Consider the following 22,152-nt stretch of genomic DNA (forward strand, 5'->3'; position numbering starts at 1 on the left):
TTCAGGAGGCTGAGGCAGGCAGATCATGAGGTCAGGAGATCGAGACCATCCTGGCTAACACAGTAAAATCCCGTCTCTGCTAAAAATACAAAAAAAATTGGCCGGCCGTGGTGGCACACGCCTGTAGTCCCAGCTGAGGCTAAGGCAGGAGAATTGCTTGAACCCGGGAGGCGGAGGTTGCAGTGAGCCGAGATTGCGCCACCGCACTCCAGCCTGGACGACAGAGTGAGACTCCATCACAAAAACAAAAAACAAAAAAAATAGGGGCTGGGTGCGATAGCTCACACCTATAATCACAGCACTTTGAGTGGCCCAGATGGGGGGATCAACTGAGGTCATGAGTTTGAAATCAGCCTGGCCAACATGGCAAAACCCTGTCTCTACTAAAAATACAAAAATTAGCCTGGCGTGGTGGCAGGGACCTGTAATCCCAGCTACTTGGGAGGCTGAGGCAGGAGAATCCCTTGAACCCAGGAGTTGGGGGTTGCAGTGAGCCGAGATCATGCAACTGCACTCTAGCCTGGGCGACAGAGACAGACTAGGTCTCAAAAATAAAAAGTAACTAAAAATAATACTTACACAACTTAACAATTTTAAACAAATTGGTTACAGTATGCAACAGAGGCTCCATCTAAAAAAAAAAGTAACTAAAAATAGTATGTATGCAACTTAAGTTTAAACAAATTGGTTACAGTAATTACATTATTTTGCAAACTTCATCTTTTTATGACAGTATGTGTAGAAAAGAGTTAACATAGCAGGCCTGCAGCTATTATCGTTAGAAAGGCCTACTTGCAAGGTTGGCCCTTGGCTGATGTCTGGGAACTCTGCACTCCAACTGTTCCCTAAAATGGTAAGAGTGGCTCGCTGTGCCTAGATTGTTTATATAAACCATGTTGCTTATGGTGAATACCTGCTTTCTTTCCACTCAGGATAGACAGAGTGTACCCACATAACAGTGAAACCTTAAGCACCAAGTCTCTACTGGGTTTCCCTGGGCAGGAACATTCCACCTGTGTTACTGCATTTTTCCCTGCTGGAGAAAGGAGCATACTCAGTGTTTCCCCTCAGAGGAGGGAGAAAGCACTGGAAGTCTGAGTTCTCCAGACTGTGCCTGTTCCTTTTTCCCTTCCGGATTCTGTCATGTGTCCTTTCACTGTAATAAACCTTAGCCGTTGAGTGCAACTATATGCTCAGCCCTGTGAATCCTTCTGGGACTCAACAATCCTAAATCACTGAATGTGGCCTTGGCAACCCACAAATCACAGAATTTTCAGAACTACCTCATATACACTTCTTAGCATGTTTCTGCATTTATTTCCTTAGGTTCTACTTTCCTAGAAGCAGATCTGCCAAATTAAATGGTATGTGGCATTTTAAATCTTGATACATATCACTACAACTCCCTATAGGAAGATTGTATAAAATTTATCCCTGTGTAAATGCATAATAAGTATTTATCACACAGCCTTGCTGACCACAAGTATTCATCTTTTTTGCTAGAAACAAAATCTTTATTGCTGTAAGATGTGTTTCTTTGCCCAATTTCTTATTTTCTTATTGACTTAAGAGTTCTCTCTATATATGAAGGACATTTGTATGAAGAAATTTACTACAAACCTTTAGAACTTAAAAAATTTATTATTTCTATTTACAGAAGTTAAATCCTTTATGTTTCCAGATTTGGTATAATACTAGGAAAGGCTTTCCTCACCTATTTAAAAATATTTTCTATATTTTCTTCTAGAATTTCTAAGGAATCTAGAATTTAGCATACAGTCTTTAATTGATCTGGAATTCTCATATATGCTGTGAAGTAGATCTAACTTTTAGATTAACCAGCAGTCCCAGCATAGGGGTGAGCTACACTTTCTTCATTTGGCTTACCTATATTTTCTGATCCCTACAACAAACACACATTATTTTATATTTGTGTAAAGTGAAGTTTGTTTTTTTTAATTTTAGATTCATCCTAATTCTTTTTTTTTTTTTTTTTAAGATGGAGTTTTGCTCTTGTTGCCCAGGCTGGAGTGTAATGGTGCGATCTCAGCTCACTGCAACCTCCGCTCCCTGGGTTCAAACAATTCTCCTGCCTCAGCTTCCTGAATAGCTGGGATTACAGGCACACGCCACCACGCCCAGGTAATTTTTGTATTTTTAGTAGAGATAGGGTTTCACCATGTTGGCCAGGATGGTCTCGAACTCCAGACCTCAAGTGATCCACCGGCCTCGGCCTCCCAAAGTGCTGCAATTACAGGCCTAAGACACCGTGCCCAGCCCAACCTAATTCTTTAAAAATAAATTGCTTCACCCAGGAGTTCGAAGCTGCAGTGAGCTATGATCTTGGTCTCTTTAAAAAAACAAAAAACAAACAAAAACTTTAAAAATTGCTTGGGGTTAAATTCCAGTTACCTGTCTTTTGGATCCCAGCTGAAAAAAACATTTAAGTCTCTGTTGTCTCGCAAATCTTCCCATGGAATGTCATCTTCTTCTGGCCTAAGGTTCATTGACTTTATACTTTCTGCTAAACTGGTTGATCTGTGATAAAGAAAAATCCACATATTATTTTAATAGTAAAATAGCCAGAAAATATTATTAATCAGGACTTCCTGTTTTACTAGACAGGAAGGGAAAGAGGAAGGAAGGGCTCATAATAAGGTGAAATAGAACTAAGCGCAGATCAAACTGGCTTGCTACATGGCAAGAAAAAGGCTTCTGGAAGCCCACACAAAACAAAGGGGATCAGCATTAATTCCTGAAATCTCTTGATTTGTAGGGGAGGCGGAACCTTCGTAAGCACAATATGGACCAGGCGTTGATGACCATGACCTAAATGGCTTCTGTAATGGTCTCAAGATGTTGCTGGCAGTACTCTATCATTCCCCATGACGTGTACCAAGTTCTGTTTCCCCACTGTCTCTCTCCCTTTTTTCCCCCTATTTTACCTTAAGCCTGCTAATAACACCCATGAGCCCATTAACGGCTCTTAACAACTGATCTAATCCGTTAGTTCCTTTATAGCTCTCATGCAATACTTACATATTTGCTTCAAGTAGAAGGTCTAACAGCATCCGTTCAGTACGGACTTGTGCAAAATGAAGAGAATTATTCAGCCTGTTCCTAAAAGCGATAAACTCTGGGATCTTCTCAAATGCACCATATTTGTAAGCTTGAATAATATATTCTGAGGTCTGAGAAGGAAAGACATCACCTTGGTATAAATAGTTCACAAGTCAGGCAATGTAAGCAAACCTTGCAAGCCAAAACAAAACACTCAAACTAAAATTAAGTTTTAAATCTAATCTTTAAAGGTCTTGGTCACCAAGTAGAATATTAGCTTTTTAAAATGTTTTTCTTCCTTCTTATACTTTAGACAAATGTCTCCTTTACTAATATTACTAATTGTAATAACCAGCTTCTGCCACCATCACATAAGCCTTCTCTTGGCAGTCATGTCTTTCAATTCAATAGGAACTGAGGTTTTGTTTTGCCACATCAGTCAAAAATTTGTTTAGTGCCATTCTGGAAGGGATGTTACTCCATGTTTTTCTGCATCTAAGATAAACTGTGTTTCATACAAAGGTTCCAAAAGCACCAGAATAATAGAACCACCTGCCCCCCCACCCCAAATAAAAACCACTCTCCTTCAGAAAAAGACAGGCTGCTCCTTGGTTTTGCTTATTTCTGAATACTGTATTAGAAACACAGGGCATATGAGCATTACGTCAGGATAGAAGTAAGACACCAAACAAAAGACCTATAAAAATTCATGTCATAATCTATTCTGAGGACAAAGACTTCAAGAACCAAGTTTCTTGTCCATCTACATTACGTAAGACCTCTGCTGGAAATTTCCTTAAACAAGTATGTGAAGGGAACATTCACCACATGTGCTTTAATTGTAGCTTAATACATATACAGAGATCAAACATTACAGAACAGAGGCAAGATAAAGAATTCTAAGCAGAAATTCTGGCACAATAGAAGAAAATCTCAGGGAAGAACATTTCATGGGTGTGGGTCTATGCCATCAGGATCAGAAGACAGGAGATTACCCCTTTGGGCCAAGGAAACTATTATGCTCAAAGCTGATGTCTGCCCCAAAAAAAGATCCTTTCTAGAAAAAACAGTCTTTTTACACAGCCTCAGTTAATCAGCTCTGCCCCCATCTCCATTACGTCTGAATAATTTGCCCAGTAGGAAAATAGGCCAATAGTCAACAACATACCCTCTGATATACAGCCTTGCAGGGTTCATTTCAGGCCGCGGGATTGCGCCACGGGCGCTAATTCAACTGCATTCGATGCGGCTTTTAAACCCCCATGGGACACCTCGGCGAGCTGTTTGCCTGCAGTATCTGGAGAAATTAAAGACGGACGGACACAAGAAAATTAAAAAGATTACTTGTGATCCTGCAGGTTTCAAGAAGGACTACCTGAAAAAGCTCGAGTATACCTTCTAGCTTGATTAAAGGACAGTGATACACCCGATACACCCTATCAAGAGGAGGCCAGGATACTCTAAACACATATGCCTATCCTATGGCCCCTTGGCTTAGAAAACACAGCAAGGTTTACTACTATTAGTCCTTGTAATAGGAACTTACAGCTGGGGAAAAAAAAACAGCTGGTTAGGAACACATGATTCAGCAATTAATCAAAAAGAAAATATGACTTTAGTAATTCCAATCAAAGTTATAATTACAGTTCCAAAGTATGCTATGATTTAAGGAGGGAACCCAGCCTTACCAAGTGTAGAGGCAGTTTTAATTTCTAAGTGGTCCGTGGAACACCACTTTATTTAAAAAAAAAAAAAAAAAAAAAAGGCAATAGCTTTTCAAAGAGAAAAATAAGGGGCAACAAAGAGAGTATAGTCTTTAACAAACTAAGAAGGTAGTCACAGTTCTCTGGCTTATCTTTTTTAGATAGTCCTTCTGTAACACTGCAGTAAAGTACCACTGCAGAGCTAGACAAGGGCCTGGGATGCAACCACTAGGACCAAGGCTGTGGAAGTAGTACTACGTGAAGAAACAACCCCCTACTGGAACTGCAGGCAAAACTGAAAGCCACAGGCACTTTAAAGACTTTTGAATATCAAAGTATGTTGTCCGTACCTATTTTCTACTCATTTATGCACCAATGCGGCTATTTAGATCCCGAATGGATTCCTGAAATGAACCCTGGTCACTGTAAAAATTAGTGAAATATATGGACATAAAACCCCTGAATAATGACCTTTGTGAATACCTAGAGATTTTATTTTCTTTTATTTACTTTTTTTTTTTTTGAGACAGAGTCTCACTCTGTCATCCAAGAGTGACAGCTGGAGTGCAGTGGTATGATCTCAGCTCACTGCAACCTCCACCTCCCAGATTCAAGCAAGTCTCCTGACTCAGCCTCCCAAGTAGCTGGAATTACAGGCGCTCGCCAACACACCCAGATAATTTTTGTATAAAATAGAGATTTTAAAGGGAAATTTTAAAGAAGTAAAAACATGTAAGTGACTTTTAAAGATATGAAAATCTAGTGCTTATTTTCATATTTTTAAAAATCTATTCCAAAGCAAGATGACAACAGAAAATAACCTTTCTAGAAAGAAAATCCCTATGCAGACCTTCCAAATACAACTTTCAATCCCATAGCACAAAACATTACTAAGCAAAACACTAGATTTTCCATTTAAGTAAAAGTGTCCTGTCAAAGAGCTAGGTGGGAATTGAAATGCATCAGTCACCCAAGGAAAAAGCATCCGGGGATCCCAAAAACTACCAAGAATAAAAGATGCATAGTATAGAGCTCTGGATTTGAAGAGAGATATTTCTGATACTCTAAGCACAAGGTTGAACACACACAGTAAGACAATACAATCATAATCTTTCTTAGGCTTAGATTTCTTTAGGAAACAGTTCACACCACAGTCTCTATCTGGCACTCAACATTAAGGTCAAGCTACATGTTCCTAGCTGTACCATATTTTTCTTTTTTGGTGGGGGGACAGAGTCTCTCTCTTGTCACCGAGGCTGGAGTATAACGGTACAATCAGCTCACTGCAACCTCCACCTCCCGGGTCAAGCAATTCTCCTGCCTCAGCCTGCCGAGTAGCTGGGATTACAGGCACCTACCACCATGCCCGGCTAATTTTTGTATTTTTAGTAGAGATGGGGTTTCACCACGTTGGCCAGGCTGGTCTTGAACTCCTGACCTCAGGTGATCCAACCACCTCAGCCTCCCAGTGCTTGGATTACAGGCGTGAGCCACTGTGCCCAGCCTGTACTGTATTTTTCTTTTGCCTCTAGGACTCCTCAAGATTATCTCCTGTCAGCAGATTTAATAAGCTCTATCTTCTTAGCGGTAATCAAAATATATTTCAAGTGTCCTAGTCTCTGATCAATAAAATGCTATAATTGTATCAGGTTCAACATCACATACATTCAGATGAATTAGTCACTTTTGCCACACACAACCATCAGCAAAACATCAAACAAAGATACAAAAAAAACTCTGAGGATGACACATCCCCTCAAATTGCTCCTAGGGGTCTCCTTTGCCTATATTACAACACTTTTGTAATTTTATTTTTAGATTTTCTTTCAAAACAACTCTTCAGACACAATATTTGTGGGACGAAAAAATTAAAGCCTAATTCTGATGTATATAAAGTAATGTGTCTTTATTGACCACATCTTCATTAGTAATACAGTTCTTCTAGAATGCTGGATGATTGAAAGCTAGAGGAAAACCAGCCACTGGGCTGGAATTAATCCCTGATTTACTCCCACTACCTCAAAGCTATTTGAGAAACAAACCTTCGAAAAGGAATCTTCAGTAAATCAAATGTTTCTTTCATCTCTCTTATAAATACAGAAATGAGGCCATAAATAATGAGATGAGGAAACCAATCCTTTTGATTTTTTTTTTGAGTTAGTGAAACCTCTTGAAAACAGGAGGGCAAGTACAGATACTTGAACACACAATGAAAATTCATAGGTTTATAGCTCATCCATGCTAGATTTTAGAAACCCAACATCCTAGAGATGACCTTCTGACCTCTAAGCCAGGCCAGCACACCTTCTGAGTAACATGCTCAGATGCTGATACTCATTTTCCTCTCTCCCTGATCAGATGCTGTGCCACAAAATGAGGTCTGAACGGAGATACCAATCACTGCAGAGGTAAGGGGGCCACTTTGGGGAGGGGATACAGGACTAAGAACCAACTAATGGTACACAGCTCATTATCTAAGCACAAGAGGCTGCTTTCCACCTGCTTAGAGCTGTCCTTTGCTACTCCAGCCCTCTAGGCCATTCCCTAAAACTTGTCAGAATGTAATTATCATAAACTGAGAACAAACCTATATCCCATGTTCAGAAATGCTTCTATTTAATACAATACACCCTTAAAGAATTAGATGGAAGATAGATTAGTCATCCTGTTACAGTAAAACAAAAGGGTTTAAAAAAAATCCTCACGAGTGTTTGCCAAGAAGAACCCCAGAAACTAGCTTCCTTGCTAGTTCCTTAATTGCTGGTAGACCATGAGAATGGAAAGCTATGGGCAGATAGCTGGCACAGCCAACTTCAGGCGATGAGGCTTAGAAGTCTGTGAAAACCAAGTAGGCAGTGACCACCCTGGAGACATTCCTTTTCTTCACATTCATTGTTGGGCAGTTTTTTATAATTGGTCAACTGAGTACAGACCGTATGGTTTTCCTACAAAAACTTCTGCTTAACCAACAAGTAGAGCCCAAGTCTGCTTGCAGTGAAAAATATGGTGCAAATCCCATCCTTTCATTATGGCACAGAGAAGCTCTATTTATTGCTACTTTAAAAAACATATTATTCACCTAAGTTTCTCGGAATGCCTTTTAATTTTCTAAGAAAATACAAGTACATTCACCTTTGGCAAAGAGCACAATGGACATACATTTCAGAGTTAAATAAAAGTAACAGAGAGCAGCTGCTATTGCAGGATGTTACACGGCATCCCAGGCTATGAACACTTATGGACTGTTTCTTATACCCTTGGAAAAGTCTCTTAGAGATTAAAAGCCAGGTCTAAGAGGACTAACACTTCCTAGTCAGTAAATACCAGTTTTTAAATGCAACTTTCCAAGGATTCTATTAAACACGCCCATTCTAACAAACACAAATAACTCTCTACCTCTCCCTACCAGCCTTGGACAGTAAGCTTTGGTCTAAGGGCACTTGCTAGTTCAGCATGGTGCACCTTAACATGTGTACTTATGACATGAGGTGACGTGCTCCTCAATAGTGTGCAGTCAGCAGGCAAGATCACAGTTAAAAAATAGTTTTTCACTTACATCTTTCTGGTTGGAGTGAAAAAACCTGAGTGCGAAGTTACAGGATTGGGACGCAGCAGCATACTGACCTAGAGATTCAGCATATCGGGTCAAAAGATAACTAGATCAGAAGGAAAGAAGGAAAAAAAAAGACATGTTATACTTACTTACCTAGCTCAAGTAACAAATATTACGCTTCAAATTACTTGGCAAAAAAATAGCTAGGCATAAGAAGACACTAAAACATATTCCCACAGAAATGATCTAATTCACCAGTTAAAATTAAAAAAAAAAAAAAAAAAGCCAAAAGTTAACTCAGTTTTGTGGGAGACCTAAAGTTCTGTACTAGGCTTTCTTACACTCTGATGATTAATGACACATAAAAGTTCTAACAGAACATAATGCTGTCTTCCTAAAACAGCACCACAGACAACATAGAAAATGCCATTAAGTGATACTAGCATAATAATAAAGAGTAGTCTAAATACAAGTTCAAAATACAAATTCAAACTTTGTTGAGGTCAATAAATAAATTACATTGTGTCAACTTCAACTGCAAAGCGGAAATGAACACTTCAAAATAATGTGTGCTAAGAATAAGGGTTCAAAGTATATAGGTGTTTGCTATCTCTGGGGAAAACTCTCTTACATTTCTAAATTGTGCAAATTTTCAAATTACCACAAAATGCTGGGAGATATAAAAATCTTTCTGCTTTGCAATGGATCATAACAGGTTATTATTTAATCAAAAAGGCTTAATGTCACAATCAACTTTAAAATCTAAGTTAGAGTCCTGTGTACCCCACACTGGTATAGCTGGCTGCTCATTATTCAGAGTATATACTACCAACCCAATGGTATCATGCTGGATATGCTTAGCATCGAGGCTGGAGTAAAGATCCACCACTGGTTCAAATGCACCCAGCATACAGTAGATTCGAACAAGCAGCAATTTGAACTGAGCATTGGAAGGGCTATGGGTTAATCCTTCTTCCAGCAAAGTCAGGGCCTGCCACACAGCGGTCTCATCACCTAGAACCAAAATACAGCATTATCCACTGATCTTGACAGCAAATGAAAGCTTCCCAAAAACAAAAAACAAAACCTTATTGACATCATCACCACCCCCATAAATGAAGTTAAATGACAGAGAACAAATTTTGGATATACACCTGTAACCAAAATAGAGAATTTCGCCTCAACAGAGAGTCCTTCAATAGTTAAGTCTATTCTTAAACATGCCCACAGCAAAAACGATGCAGATTTTAAGTGGCCAGGTCTTGTGGGGGGAAGTTATAAAATCTCACAGAATCTCAGATTCTGGGAAGAGATGGACTTTGAAGGAAAACTGGAGCTCAGCACCTTGCCTCTGCAGGATTTCCTCTATAAAACCCCAGACAGATGTTCTCTATAGACATCATTTTTCTTCCATATGTAACTCTACTAACAGAATGGCAAATAGGATATTTGAAAATATTTACTCATTAATAATCAAACTAAAATGATACCTTTTTTTGGGTCTATGAAATTTCAAAAGGTACATGTATCTCTAGTCTTCAAGATTAAGTAACTTATTCTTTAGGATCCATCTAAAGAAAATACTATGAAATACAGATAAAGCTTTATATACAAAAATAGTTATCGTACTATCTAGTGATGTAATGATGGGAGGATGAGTAGGTAAATTATGGTAACTTCGACACATGGAAATGTCATATAACTACTTAACATTAATGAAGAGTTTTTAATTACAAAGGAAAATGTTTGTGCAATAATGTTCAGTAAAACACACACAGAAAATTCAAGTTAGTACAAAGAGTTGATCTCAACTCTTAAAATATGCACAAAGAGAGAGAGAAGAAGAAAACAAACAAAAATGTTAGCTGGACATGGTGGCTCATGCCTATACTCCCAGCACTTTGGGAAGCTGAGGTGGGAGGATCACTTGAGCCCACAAGTTTGAGACCAGCCTGAACAACATAGCTAGACCTCGTCTCTACTAAAAACATTTTTGAAAAAATTAGCCAGATGTGGTGGTGCACACTGCCTATGGTTCCAGCTACTCAGGAGGGCTGAGATTGGGAGGATTGCTTCAGCCTAGGAGGTTGAGGCTGCAGTGAGCTGTGATCATGCCACTGCACTCCAACCTTGGCAGCAGAGTGCAACTTTGTCTCAAGAATAGAAAAGGAAAAAAAAAAAGAAAAAAAAAATGCAAAAGTGATAAGAGTGCTTTTGAGGTCCAAAAAAGTGAGATTTTAAGTAAACTGCTTTCCAAAATTTATACAAGCTACTTTTACAGTCAGTAACAACAGCAAAAATGAAAGCACCATGCAGTAAGATTTTAAGGTAATATTCTATATGCTGTTTTCCAAAAGAAAAGAAAGATAGGCCGGGCACAGTAGCTCATGCCTGTAATCCCAGCAGTTTGGGAGGACAAGGCAGGGAGATGGCTTGAGCCCAGGACTTTGAGACCAGCCCGGGAAACATGGCAAAACCCCAACTATACAAAAAATACAAAAACTGGCTGGGCACAGTGGCTCACACCTGTAATCCCAGCACTCTGGGAGGCCAGGGAAGGGGATCACCTCAGGTCAGGAATTCGAGACCAGCCTGGCCAACACGGTAAAACCTCTTCTCTACTAAAAATACAAAAATTAGCCGGGCGTGGTGGCGGGTGCCTATAATTCCAGCTACTCAGGAGGCTGAGGCAGAAGAATTGCTTGAACCCAGGAGACAGAGGTTGCAGTGAGCCGAGATCGCACCAATGCACTCCAGCCTGGGACGGAGTTAAGATTCCATCTCAAAATAAAAATAAAATTTAATAATAAATAAAAAATAAATTTAAAAAAATTTAAAATTAACTAAATAAATAATACAAAAACTAGCCAGGCATGGTGGCATGTGCCTATACTCCCAGTTACCCAGGAGGCTGAAGTGGGAAGATCCCTTGAGCCCAGGAGGTTGAGGCTACAGAAAGCTACTATGGTGCCACTGCACTCTAGCCTGGATGACAGTGTGAAACCCTGTCTCAAAATAAAAAAATAGCCTTTCAGAAAAAATATTTGAGAGCACCAACTCCCTAAAACACTCAATCCTTTTGAATTCAAATCAATCTCTTTAAATGCCCTCATCAACTTTCTATTGATTTCTAAGTTCTGCCAGGTGCACCTTGAACAATGATTATGACTGTGACTGGAGTACTTCAACATCCCTTTCACTGACTTCAAGAAGCCCTGCATCTTCACAAGATCTACAATTTCATTTTGCAAATGATTCCCGTGTATTTGTCTGCACTGCAGGATTTTGGACAATTTACCTTTTTTCTCTCTGCCCTCCATTTCTCTCACCTATAAAACTGTGACAATAACTGTATTATTAAAATGTTTAAATCGGCTGGGTGTGGTGGCTCACGCCTGAAATCCCAGCACTTTGGGAGGCTGAGGCGGGCGGATCACGAGGTCAGGAGTTCAAGACCAACCTGACCAACATGGTAAAACCCCGTCTCTACTAAAAATACAAAAATTAGCCAGGCGTGGTGGTGCGCGCCTGTAATCGCAGCTAGTCAGGAGGCTGAGGCAGGAGAATTGCTTGAACTTGGGACGCAGAGGTTGCAGTGAGCCAAGATCGCACCAATGCACTCCAGCCCTGGCAACAGAGCGAGACTCCATCTCAAAAAAATAAAATAAGATAAAATAAAATAAAATAAAATAAAATCTTTAATTTGTGTAAAGTACTTTCACATGCCTAATAATCAACTGTCAGTTGTTACTATTATCATATGTCCACATATCTTGCTCAAAATATTAATATAAGAGACTAGCAAAGCCATAGTAACTATTGTTGAGAACAGATGCTAGGCATCAGTAAGAAAGGCTATCTGTGTGGCGATCAAATTACTACATGATCAGTTCATTAATGTTTTCATGTTAAAATGACTTTTGCTGCCCTATGCAGCCTCATGAATCTAGGGGCTCAAATAACAAGTTCTCTGATGACAAGGATTTCACTCTCATCCCTGGTACAATATAGTGTAAGAAGTATTACTGGCCAGGCGCAGTAGCTCATGCCTGTAATCCCAGCATTTTGGGAGGCCAAGGCAGACAGATCACCTGAGGTCAGGAGTTTGAGACCAGCCTGACTAACATGGTGAAACCCCATCCCTACTAAAAATACAAAAATTAGGCCGGGCGCAGTGGCTCACGCCTGTAATCTCAGCACTTTGGGAGGCCGAGGTGGGTGGATCACGAGGTCAAGAGATCGAGACCATCCTGGCCAACATGATGAAACCCTGTCTCTCCTAAAAATACAAAAAATTAGCCAGGTGTGGTGGTGGGCGCCTGTAGTCCCAGCTACCTGGGAGGCTGAGGCCGGAGAATCACTTGAAACTGGGAGGCGGAGGTTGCAGTGAGCCAAGATTGTGCCATTGCACTCCAGTCTGGCGACAGAGCGAGACTTTGTCTCAAAAAAAAAAACCACAAAAATTAGCTAGGCATAGTGGCACGTGCCTGTAATCACAGCTACTCGGGCAGCTGAGACAGGAGAATCGCTTGAACCTGGAAGGAGGATGTTGCAGTGAGCCACGATTGTGCCATTACACTCCAGCCTGGGCAATAGAGTGAGACTCCATCTCAAAACAAACTAAAAAAAAAAAAAAACACTACCATATGGTTACATACAATGTCCTACAGAAGTTCAGAGGAGCATAAAATCCCCAGTGAGGAAGGAGTTAAAATCAAGACAGGCTTTGTTAAAGGCACCATTTGAGTAAAACTTAGATAGATGAGGGAGGTAAGAAAGTTATTTCAAAGAGAGGCAACATGATGTTAAGTGATAGTAGCAAAAAAATTTTAAAGTAGATTCAAGACCATAAATACCTAAGAATCTGGAGATGTGGGCACAGGCCAGATTATAAACAGCATTATAAACTATCCCAAAACACTTGACTTTTATCCTCAGGAAAACAGGGTACCTCTGAAGGATTTTTTTTCTTTTTAAATTTTTTAGAGATAGGGTCCTGCTCTGTCACCCAGGCTGGAGTGTACTGGTGTGATCATAGCTCACTGCAGCCTTGAACTACTGGGCTCAAGCCTTGGCTTCCTGAGGTCTGAAGGATTTTAAGAATGGCATGATAAGGCTGGGTGCAGTGGCTCACGCCTGAATCCGAGCACTTTGGGAGGCCGAGGCGGGTGGATCACCTGAGGTCAGGAGTTCGAGACCAGCCTGGCCAACACGACAAAACCTTGTCTCTACTAAAAACACAAAAACTGGTCAGGTGCAGTGGCTGACACCTGTAATCCTAGCACTTTGGGAGGCCGAGGCGGGCAGATCACGAGGTCAGGTAATCGAGACCATCCTGGCTAACACGGTGAAACCCCATCTCTACTAAAAATACAAAAAATTAGCCAGGCATGGTGGCGGGCACCTGTAGTCCCAGCTACTCGTAGTCCCAGCTACTCGGGAGGCTGAGGCAGGAGAATGGCGTGAATCTCAGCTTGCAGTGAGCTGAGATCGCACCACTGCACTCCAGTCTGGGCGACAGAGCGACACTCCATCTCACACACACACACAAAAAAACTAGCTGGGCTTGGTGGCATGTGCCTGTAAACCCATCTACTCTGAGGCTAAGGCATGAGAATCGCTTGAACCCAGGAGGCGGAGGTTGCAGTGAGCTGAGATCACGCTACTGCACTCGAGCCTGGGCAACAAGAACAAGACTCCATCTCAAAAAAAACAAAACTGAGTGCTCTGTGAAATGATCCATGAGGGCAGGGGTTGTGTTTATCTTGCTTACCACTGTCTCTTCAGCTCTTTGTTTCCTCTATAGTTCAATTCTCATGAATAATATGCCATAAGCACCTAAAGTTATTTATTCTCCAAAACTGCTAATAAGAGAAAATGTCAGGGGGTGGGACCTAAAGAAAAGGCAATCCCAATACCATTTGCTGAATCATCCTTCTCTTCCTCAATCACTCATGATGCTTCCTTTACCATGTCTTATATTTTTATCTTAAATGAGACAAACTATATTCCAGAAAGAATGCATTTTTCTGTATATAAAATTTTTGGAAGTGAATAAAAGATATTCTGTTCCATAGGCCTGTGCATGTATTTTTTAGTCAGTTTCATTGTATTTTAATTTTTGTAGCTTTGTCATAGTATTTTTTATAGTCATTACTTATTATTCACAAACACTTAAAAACAGAACAGATATCCATTCATTTAACATTATCCTGGTTACAAGGGGATAAACTGGAGACAGGTTTTTTTTTTTTTTTTTTTGAGACGGAGTCTTGCTCTGTTGCCCAGGCTGAAGTGCAGTGGCATGATCTCAGCTCACTGCAACCTCCGCCTCCCAAGCTCAAGCAATTCTCCTGCCTCAGCCTCCCAAGTAGCTGGGACTACAGACATGTGCCCAAATGCCCAGCTAATTTTTATATTTTTAGTGGAGACGAAGTTTTTTGCATTTTGGCCAGGCTAATCTCAAACTCCTGACCTCAGGTGATCCACCCGCCTCAGCCTCCCAAAGTGCTAGGATTACAGGCATGAGCCATCGCACCTGGCCAAGACAGGTTCTTCTGGAAGCACCCTAGAAATATCAAAAAAAGCAGAACCTAAAAGCATAAATAAAATTTGTGGATTGTAAAATTAGTCTAATGAAAGAATGCAGTACTTATAATCAATAAAAGCAAAAAGTAAAGTTGAACTGAAATCACTGCTACTTACCTGTTTCCCTCCATACATCAATAAGCGCATGGACAGCAAGGAGACAGTAATAGTCAGAAAATTGCAATTCTGTTTTCAAACAGGTTTTCCCTATGGGGGAAAAAAATCATATCTATTTTAACATTTGTTCAACTATTACTGACCCCAAAGGAGTTTTTAAAAGCAGGAAAGTGACAGGAGGGAGAGGAGGAAAAGTAAAAGAAAATTAAGAATAAGATAAGTACCAGGAGAAAAATATAAGCCACGATTCAAAGGGTTCAAAAGAAGGTGAGACCACACTCAGCTGGAACAGAAGGTAGGGTTCCAGAGCAGAGGTGGTATCCATGATGGTCCCAAAGGGAGAGAAGGAAGATTTGAAGGAGGTTGAGGTGAAGAAAAGAACATAAGCCAAGTGCCATGTATAACTAAATTCACAATATGCTCCTGACTTCATCTAATTCTTTAGACTACAGATAAATACTGACATCTGATAGTCAGATAATTATATGTCTATCACATATATCTAGCAAAGACCACACCTATCTGAAGATCATCTATTTCTAAACTAAATATTTATCTTACAATTTACAATATTCTTTTTGTTCACTTACAGTCTATATATTAAGAATATTTAGGCCTACAAGCAGAAAATGTGATAATTATCATAAACTATGCAATCTATATGAGCCCCAATCTAATAAAAAGTTAGCTCATCAGATCAAGAAGAATACAGACAACTGAAAGCCAATCAGAATTATTTAAAACTCCAGGCTTAAGAAAGGCTTTACATCATATTACTTAGATGGTCTTCCCAGACAAAATAAATAGTCTCCTTACAAAACTCATTAAAACAGGGTGCTACAGGTGCTTTAAAAACTGCCTTCTAAGTCTTAGTGTAGATCAGGGAACTACTGCACATTTTGAATGGTTGCTCACCAAATTCCAGTCCATGCTGGTACCTTAACATCAATTCTCTGACCACACTCAATTTCTGATTTTTATCCATGGTGTGGTACAAGCCAAGTAACCTCGTCAGCTGCACCACACACAAATGTTGCTGCAGAGCTCTGATGTCAGCAGGCAGTGCCAGCTTATCCTCTGTTGGTGTCGACAAAGGAACAACTCCAAGTAACTGATTAATAAACTGCAAAGTGGGGAAAAAAGGAGCAAAGGTCTCAAAACACAACTAGTCTTCAGTAGGCCATAATTAACAGAAATTGAATGGTCTAGAAAAAGACATCAAGAAAAAAAAACCTAAAATTCCTTTCATAAACCATTTTCTATCTACCAAAATAGCTAAAACAAAAAAAATTTGTGACAGCACACAACACTGGTGAAGCTCCAATGAAATTGGCACACTCATTCATTACTGGCCAAAAGTATTTGTCAATACCACGTACTACAGGCAGTGAAAGATTTTTATACTTCTGAAAATGTTCCATAACTTATAGCATATTAACATAATATATATGACAGCAATGAAAACATTAGGAAGACTATAGAAAAGAGCAGATTACCAAAAAATTTAAAAAAATTTAATCTGTAATTATGCTGATAAATTCTGAAAGGAAAGATTATACATGGAAAGATACTGTTTACCTTATGTCAGTGACCCTACATTTTTCTTAATTGAACTTATAATTATAGATTCATACTCAGCTATGAGAAATGAGATCCCATGTACCATTCATCCAGTTTTCTCCGAATGGTTACATCTTGCCTTAAAATGTTTTTCATCCTTTAAATTTGGATAAAAATTTAAAAATAAAACCCACATACCAGTTCTAGTTATGTATTTATTAAATACACGCTTATTTCCTCTCACTTCTAAAATCCTATTAAGATGCCAGTAAGGAATAAAAAAAGAAGAGGCTGGGTGCAGTGGCTCAGGCCTGTAATCCTAGCACTTTGGAAGTTCAACGTGTGCACATCACTTCAGGCCAGGAGTTCAAGACCAGCTGGGCCAACATGCTGAAACCCCATCTCTACTAAAAATACACAAAAAAATTAGCCAGGCATGGTGGCGCACACCTGTAATCCCCGCTACTCAGGATGCTGAGGCAGGAGAATTGCTTGAACCTGGGAGGCAGAGGTTGCTGTGAGCCGAGATCGTTCTACTGCACTCCAGCCTGGGCAACAAAGCGAGACTCCATCTCAAAAAAAAAAAAAAAAAAAAAGTTATAAAAGAAAAAATAGGCCGGGTGCGGTGCGTGGTGGCTCACGCCTATAATCCCAGCACTTTGGGAGGCCAAGGCGGGTGGATTGCCTGAGGTCAGGGGTTCGAGACCTCCCTGGCCAACACAGTGAAACCCTGTCTCTACTAAAAATACAAAAAATTAGCTGGGTGTGGTGGTGGGTGCCTGTAATCCCAACTACTCAGGAGGGTGAGGCAGGAGAATCGCTTGAACCCAGGAGGCGGTGGTTGCAGTGAGCCGAGATCACGCCACTGTACTCCAGCCTGGGCAACAAGAGTGAAACTCCGTATTAAAAAAAAAAAAAGAATAAATCCACAAAGATCAAGAATATGTGAAGAGGCCAGGAGCAGTGGCTCACACCTATATTCCCAACAGAGATGGGAGAATCACTTGTGCTCAAGAGTTCAAGATCAGCCTAGGCACATAGTGAGACCTCATCTCTACTAAAAAAACAAACAAACAAACAAAACACATAGCCAGGCATGGTAGTGCACGCCTATAGTCCCAGCTACTCAAGAGGCTGAGGCGGGAGGATGACTTGAGCCCAGGAGTTTGAGCCTGCAGTGAGCCGTCATCGTGCCATTACACTCCAGCCTGGGTGACACAGCCAGACCCTGTCTCAAAAAAAAAGAAGAAAAGAATAATACATGAAGAAATGAGAGATGACAGCAAATAAAAATCATGAAGATTTCAAAAGATACAAGAACAGGTGGTTAAGTAGTAACTTACGTTGCCAAGAACACTGAAATCTAACAGTATGCAATGAGGCAGACCCCAATAAGCAGGAAGTGCACTCTAGTCACAGAATCTTGGAAGACTCAGAGACTAAGGGCACCAGGTGTCCCTAAAGGCTAAAGTGCTGATGGGACTAAAATAGAATATATTAATTTCTAAGAAGTTAGGCCCCTCCAAAAGTTCACAGATGGAATTTCTAAGTGTGAGTAGAACAGCCTGGGTTTTACAGCCATAAGGCGCTGAACCAGAGACACAGAGTCAGAGACAGCAGTCATAGCTGAAAACAGGGGAATAAAGTAAAATTTGCTTATTCAGTGATAATTTCAGGCTCCCACCCTATACTCCCAACCATATCGCAGAATGCTATCCGACAAATATGTAAGTTCCTAAACAGATAGTAGCAAACAGGCATTTTGGAATGGAAAGCATTTCTTACATTGGTGAAGAGAAGGGTAGAGAGAACAAAATCTCATGTTTTATCCTAAGTATATTAGGGAGAAATTGATTTGTTATAAACAACTAATCACCTTACACAGAAGGGCACCAATAGGTTAAGACTATAGCTATAAAAATAAATTCTTAAATAAGAAAATAATTGAGAAATATGGAGGAAAATAACAAAAAATTTAGTTGAAAGTGATTTGCATCTGTTGAGCTGGAACAAAAGGAGTGACTACTGCCTCTCAATATAAGCCTTGCGATACTATTTGACTTTTTCAATTTTATACAGTACTTGTATTTCTTCTTCCTTTTTTGGGAGGGGGTCTCACTATGTTGTCCAGGCTGGACTCGAATTCCTGGGCTCAAGCAATCCTCCTGCTTCAGCCTCCTGAGTAGCTGTGACTATAGGTGTGTGCCACTGCACCCAGCTTCAGTATATGTAATTTTTTGATACAAATAAAAAAAAATTAAAACAAAATCCTACTCATCCTGCAGTTTAACATCTGTAATGAATTTGCTTCAATTTACCTATAATTCTATTAATTTTAATCATTATGATCAGATATATATATTTCATAATTTTTACAAACTGCAGCACTGATTTTCATGTTTTTATTGTTGTTGTTGTTTTTGAGACGGAGTCTCACTCTGTTGCCCAGGCTGGAGTACTGTAGTACAATCTCGGCTCACTGCAACCTCTGCCTCCCGGGTTCAAGCAATTCTCTTGCTTCAGCCATTCAAGTAGCTGGGACTACAGTACAGGCATGCACCACCACACCCAGCTAATTTTTGTATTTTTAGTAGACACGGGGTTTTGCCATGTTGGCCAGGCTGGTCTCGAACTCCTGAACTCAAGTTGCCCGTCTCATCCTCCCCAAAGTGCTGGGATTGCAGACATAAGCCACCATGCCCAGCCATTATTTTCATGTTTTTGATTAAATGCTTCTATAGTTTCTACTGCCAGTTCTTCTATTCTTGCAAGCCATTTTATATATTAGTTAGGTTTACTGTGGCCTTCTTTAGTGAATGCTAAAGAAAAATCTTCCTGACAAGGTTTTGTTACAAAATAATCTGCTCATTATTTTAGTCTGTACAGTTTTACTGCTGTGCAAAAAATTTCTTTAAAAACTAGAATCGTTGAGGCTGGGTGCAGTGGCTCACGCCTGTAATCCCAGCACTTTGGGAGGCCGAGGCTGGTGGATCACTTGAGGTCGGGAGTTCAAGACCAGCCTCACCAACATGGAGAAACCCGTCTCTACTAAAAATACAGAATTAGCTGGGCATAGTGGTGCATGCCTGTAATCCCAGCTACTTGGGCAGCTTAGGCAGGAGAATTGCTTGAACCCAGGAGGCGGAGGTTGCAGTGAGCCGAAATCGCGCCATTGCACTCTAGCCTGGGCAAGAAGACCGAAACTCGTCTCAAAAAATAAAATAAAATAAAAAAATAAAAACTAGAATCAGCCAGGCATGGTGGCTCACGGCTCACGCCTGTAATCCCAGAACTTTGGGAGGCCAAGGCAGGTGGATCACCTGAGGTCAAGAGTTCAAGACCAGCCTGGCCAACATGGTGAAACCCCATCACTACTAAAAATACAAAAATTAGGCTGGGCACAGTGGCTCAGGCCTGTAATCCCAGCACTTTGGGAGGCCAAGGCGGGCATATCACTTGAGGCCAGGAGTTCAAGGCCAGCCTGGCCAAAATGGTGAAACCCCATCTCTACTAAAAACACAAAAAAAATTAGCCAGGCATGGTGGCGGGCACCTGTAATCCCAGTTAGTCAGGAGGCTGAGGCAGGTTCTCTCTTGAACCTGGGAGGCAGAGGTTACAGTGAGTGGAGACTGCGCCACTGCACTCCAGCCTGGGTAACAAGAACGAAACTGTCTCAAAAAAAAAAAAAAAAAAAAAAAAAATTAGCCAGGGGTGGTGATGGACGTCTGTAATCCCAGCTACTGGGGAGGCTGAGGCAGGAGAATCACTTGAGCCTGGGAGGTGGAGGTTGCAGTGAGCCAAGATTGTGCCACTGCACTCCAGCCAGGGCGACAGAGCGAGACTCCATCTCAAAAAAAAAAAAAAAAAAACTAGAATCATTTTATTGTTTAGCTAAAACCCCAAAGCAAACGAAACAAAAGATTAGAACATCACCCAGGGCGAGCCACTTCAGGATAACTGAACTCACTGGCTCACTCTTAGGGGCTAGTCAGACTTTAGAAAGATTTGGTTCATAATTCATTAGGACAATTCTCAGATTGACTTGGACAGTTCGTAATCCTCTGACAAACATACTTGCTGAGTGGCAGGATATTTAGCTACTGAAGTTATCCTACAGTTAAAAAGTGGCAGCAAAATTACCTCTCTCAAGTAAAATTTACATAGACTAGGACTATAAACTCAATGTAACAGCTTTAAATCCTTATTCTCACAGAACAGTGACTACAGCTTATCACTGCTAGCATTCCAGTAAGGGTCATCTGAATAGATGATTCTTACTATGTGGGATCACATGAGATGACCTAAGATTCTCAAACATACCAATGAAGTAGAGCTGTACAGAAAAGGTTACTGGTACTAGATTCATGGTAGCAAACCTTCATAAATCTCATCTAAAAGTAGCAAAGTGTTCCTCTAATGCACCCCCACCATTTGATGCTTCAACTAGCAAGACAATAAGCACCGTAAGACAAGATCAGTTATTCCTTATCTTAGGGCTTACGACACAATATGCTCGACACTTACTGAATGAATCCCTCCCACGTGGTTTATCTACATTCTACTTCAATCCCTCCAGTAACGTGAAGCTCGCACACAGTATTTGAGAGAATTCTCACTACTAAGAAAGATCTTTTTCTCAGTGAGCCAAATTCTGAGCTCCCTGTAGAACTTCTTGCTGGTCCCTGTGTTCCTCCCTCTTCTAAAGACAGCTTTTCAAATAAGTGAATGGCAATATCACTCTGTCCTTGACACACCAAACCTCTCCTCCACTCAACCATTTTTCCCTCTTACATGCTTTTAAATCCTCCTATAACCCATAACTCTCCTTTCTGGATGTGTTACAATTTATCCAGAAACTTCTAGGCTTGGCCTGAGCCCTATAACCACAGCAACTCAAACAGAGCTTTACTAAACCAACGTGAATGGCAGCAGTCATTTCAGAACCCCAGAGACCACTGGTTACTTATCAGTTGGGGAATGCACTGCTCTATCTGCCCAAATGTGTAACCCCAAGTCTGCCAAAGTACTGAACCTTCATGGACTACAAATGTGGTCACTAAAAAAATACTCTAATTATATCCACTGTGCTCCCACTGCACTTCATTCATTCCACATGGGGACAATAGAAGGCTTTCTGGGAGAACGGATGATGGCAGCCCTGTTATAGAAAGACTTCCAGTCTTCCCAGCCTGACCAACATGGTAAAACCCCATCTCTACTAAAAATACAAAAATCATCCAGGCATAGTAGCACACCAGTAATCCCAGCTACTTGGGAGGCTGAGGCAGGAGAATCCCTTGAACCAGGAGGCAGAGGTTGCAGAGAGCAGAGATCGCGCCAACACACTCCAGCCTGGGCGACAGAGCGAGAGCAAGACTCCGTCTCAAAAAAAAAAGAAACAAAGAAACAAAGAAGACATTAAAAGGAGAGCCCACTAGACTTTAAAATGTAAACTTTGTGCTGCAGAATTTCATGAAAAAGATGAAAGAGCAACTACAGACTGGGAGAATACATTTGAAACCACATATCTGACAAAGAACTTGTATCTAAGATATATAAAAAACTCTGCAA

General features: G+C 40.6%; 1 protein-coding gene across 4 annotated transcripts in view; it reads right to left on the minus strand.

Annotated features, from left to right (window-relative positions):
- Positions 1 to 22,152, minus strand: part of NAA25 (N-alpha-acetyltransferase 25, NatB auxiliary subunit) — an 82,401-nt gene that overhangs the window by 18,372 nt on the left and 41,877 nt on the right. For all 4 annotated transcript variants that reach the window (XM_019039111.4, XM_019039112.4, XM_055359128.2 and 1 more), the window contains 6 exons: positions 15,937 to 16,144; positions 15,022 to 15,111; positions 9,150 to 9,330; positions 8,320 to 8,419; positions 3,040 to 3,191; positions 2,413 to 2,538 (listed from right to left, as the gene is read on the minus strand). In XM_019039111.4, coding sequence (XP_018894656.1) covers positions 2,413 to 2,538; positions 3,040 to 3,191; positions 8,320 to 8,419; positions 9,150 to 9,330; positions 15,022 to 15,111; positions 15,937 to 16,144 — 857 coding nt within the window. The remainder of the gene's footprint in view (positions 1 to 2,412; positions 2,539 to 3,039; positions 3,192 to 8,319; positions 8,420 to 9,149; positions 9,331 to 15,021; positions 15,112 to 15,936; positions 16,145 to 22,152) is intronic.

This window comes from Gorilla gorilla, chromosome 10 (genome assembly GCF_029281585.2).
Source record: "Gorilla gorilla gorilla isolate KB3781 chromosome 10, NHGRI_mGorGor1-v2.1_pri, whole genome shotgun sequence".
Classification (NCBI taxonomy): domain Eukaryota; kingdom Metazoa; phylum Chordata; class Mammalia; order Primates; family Hominidae; genus Gorilla; species Gorilla gorilla.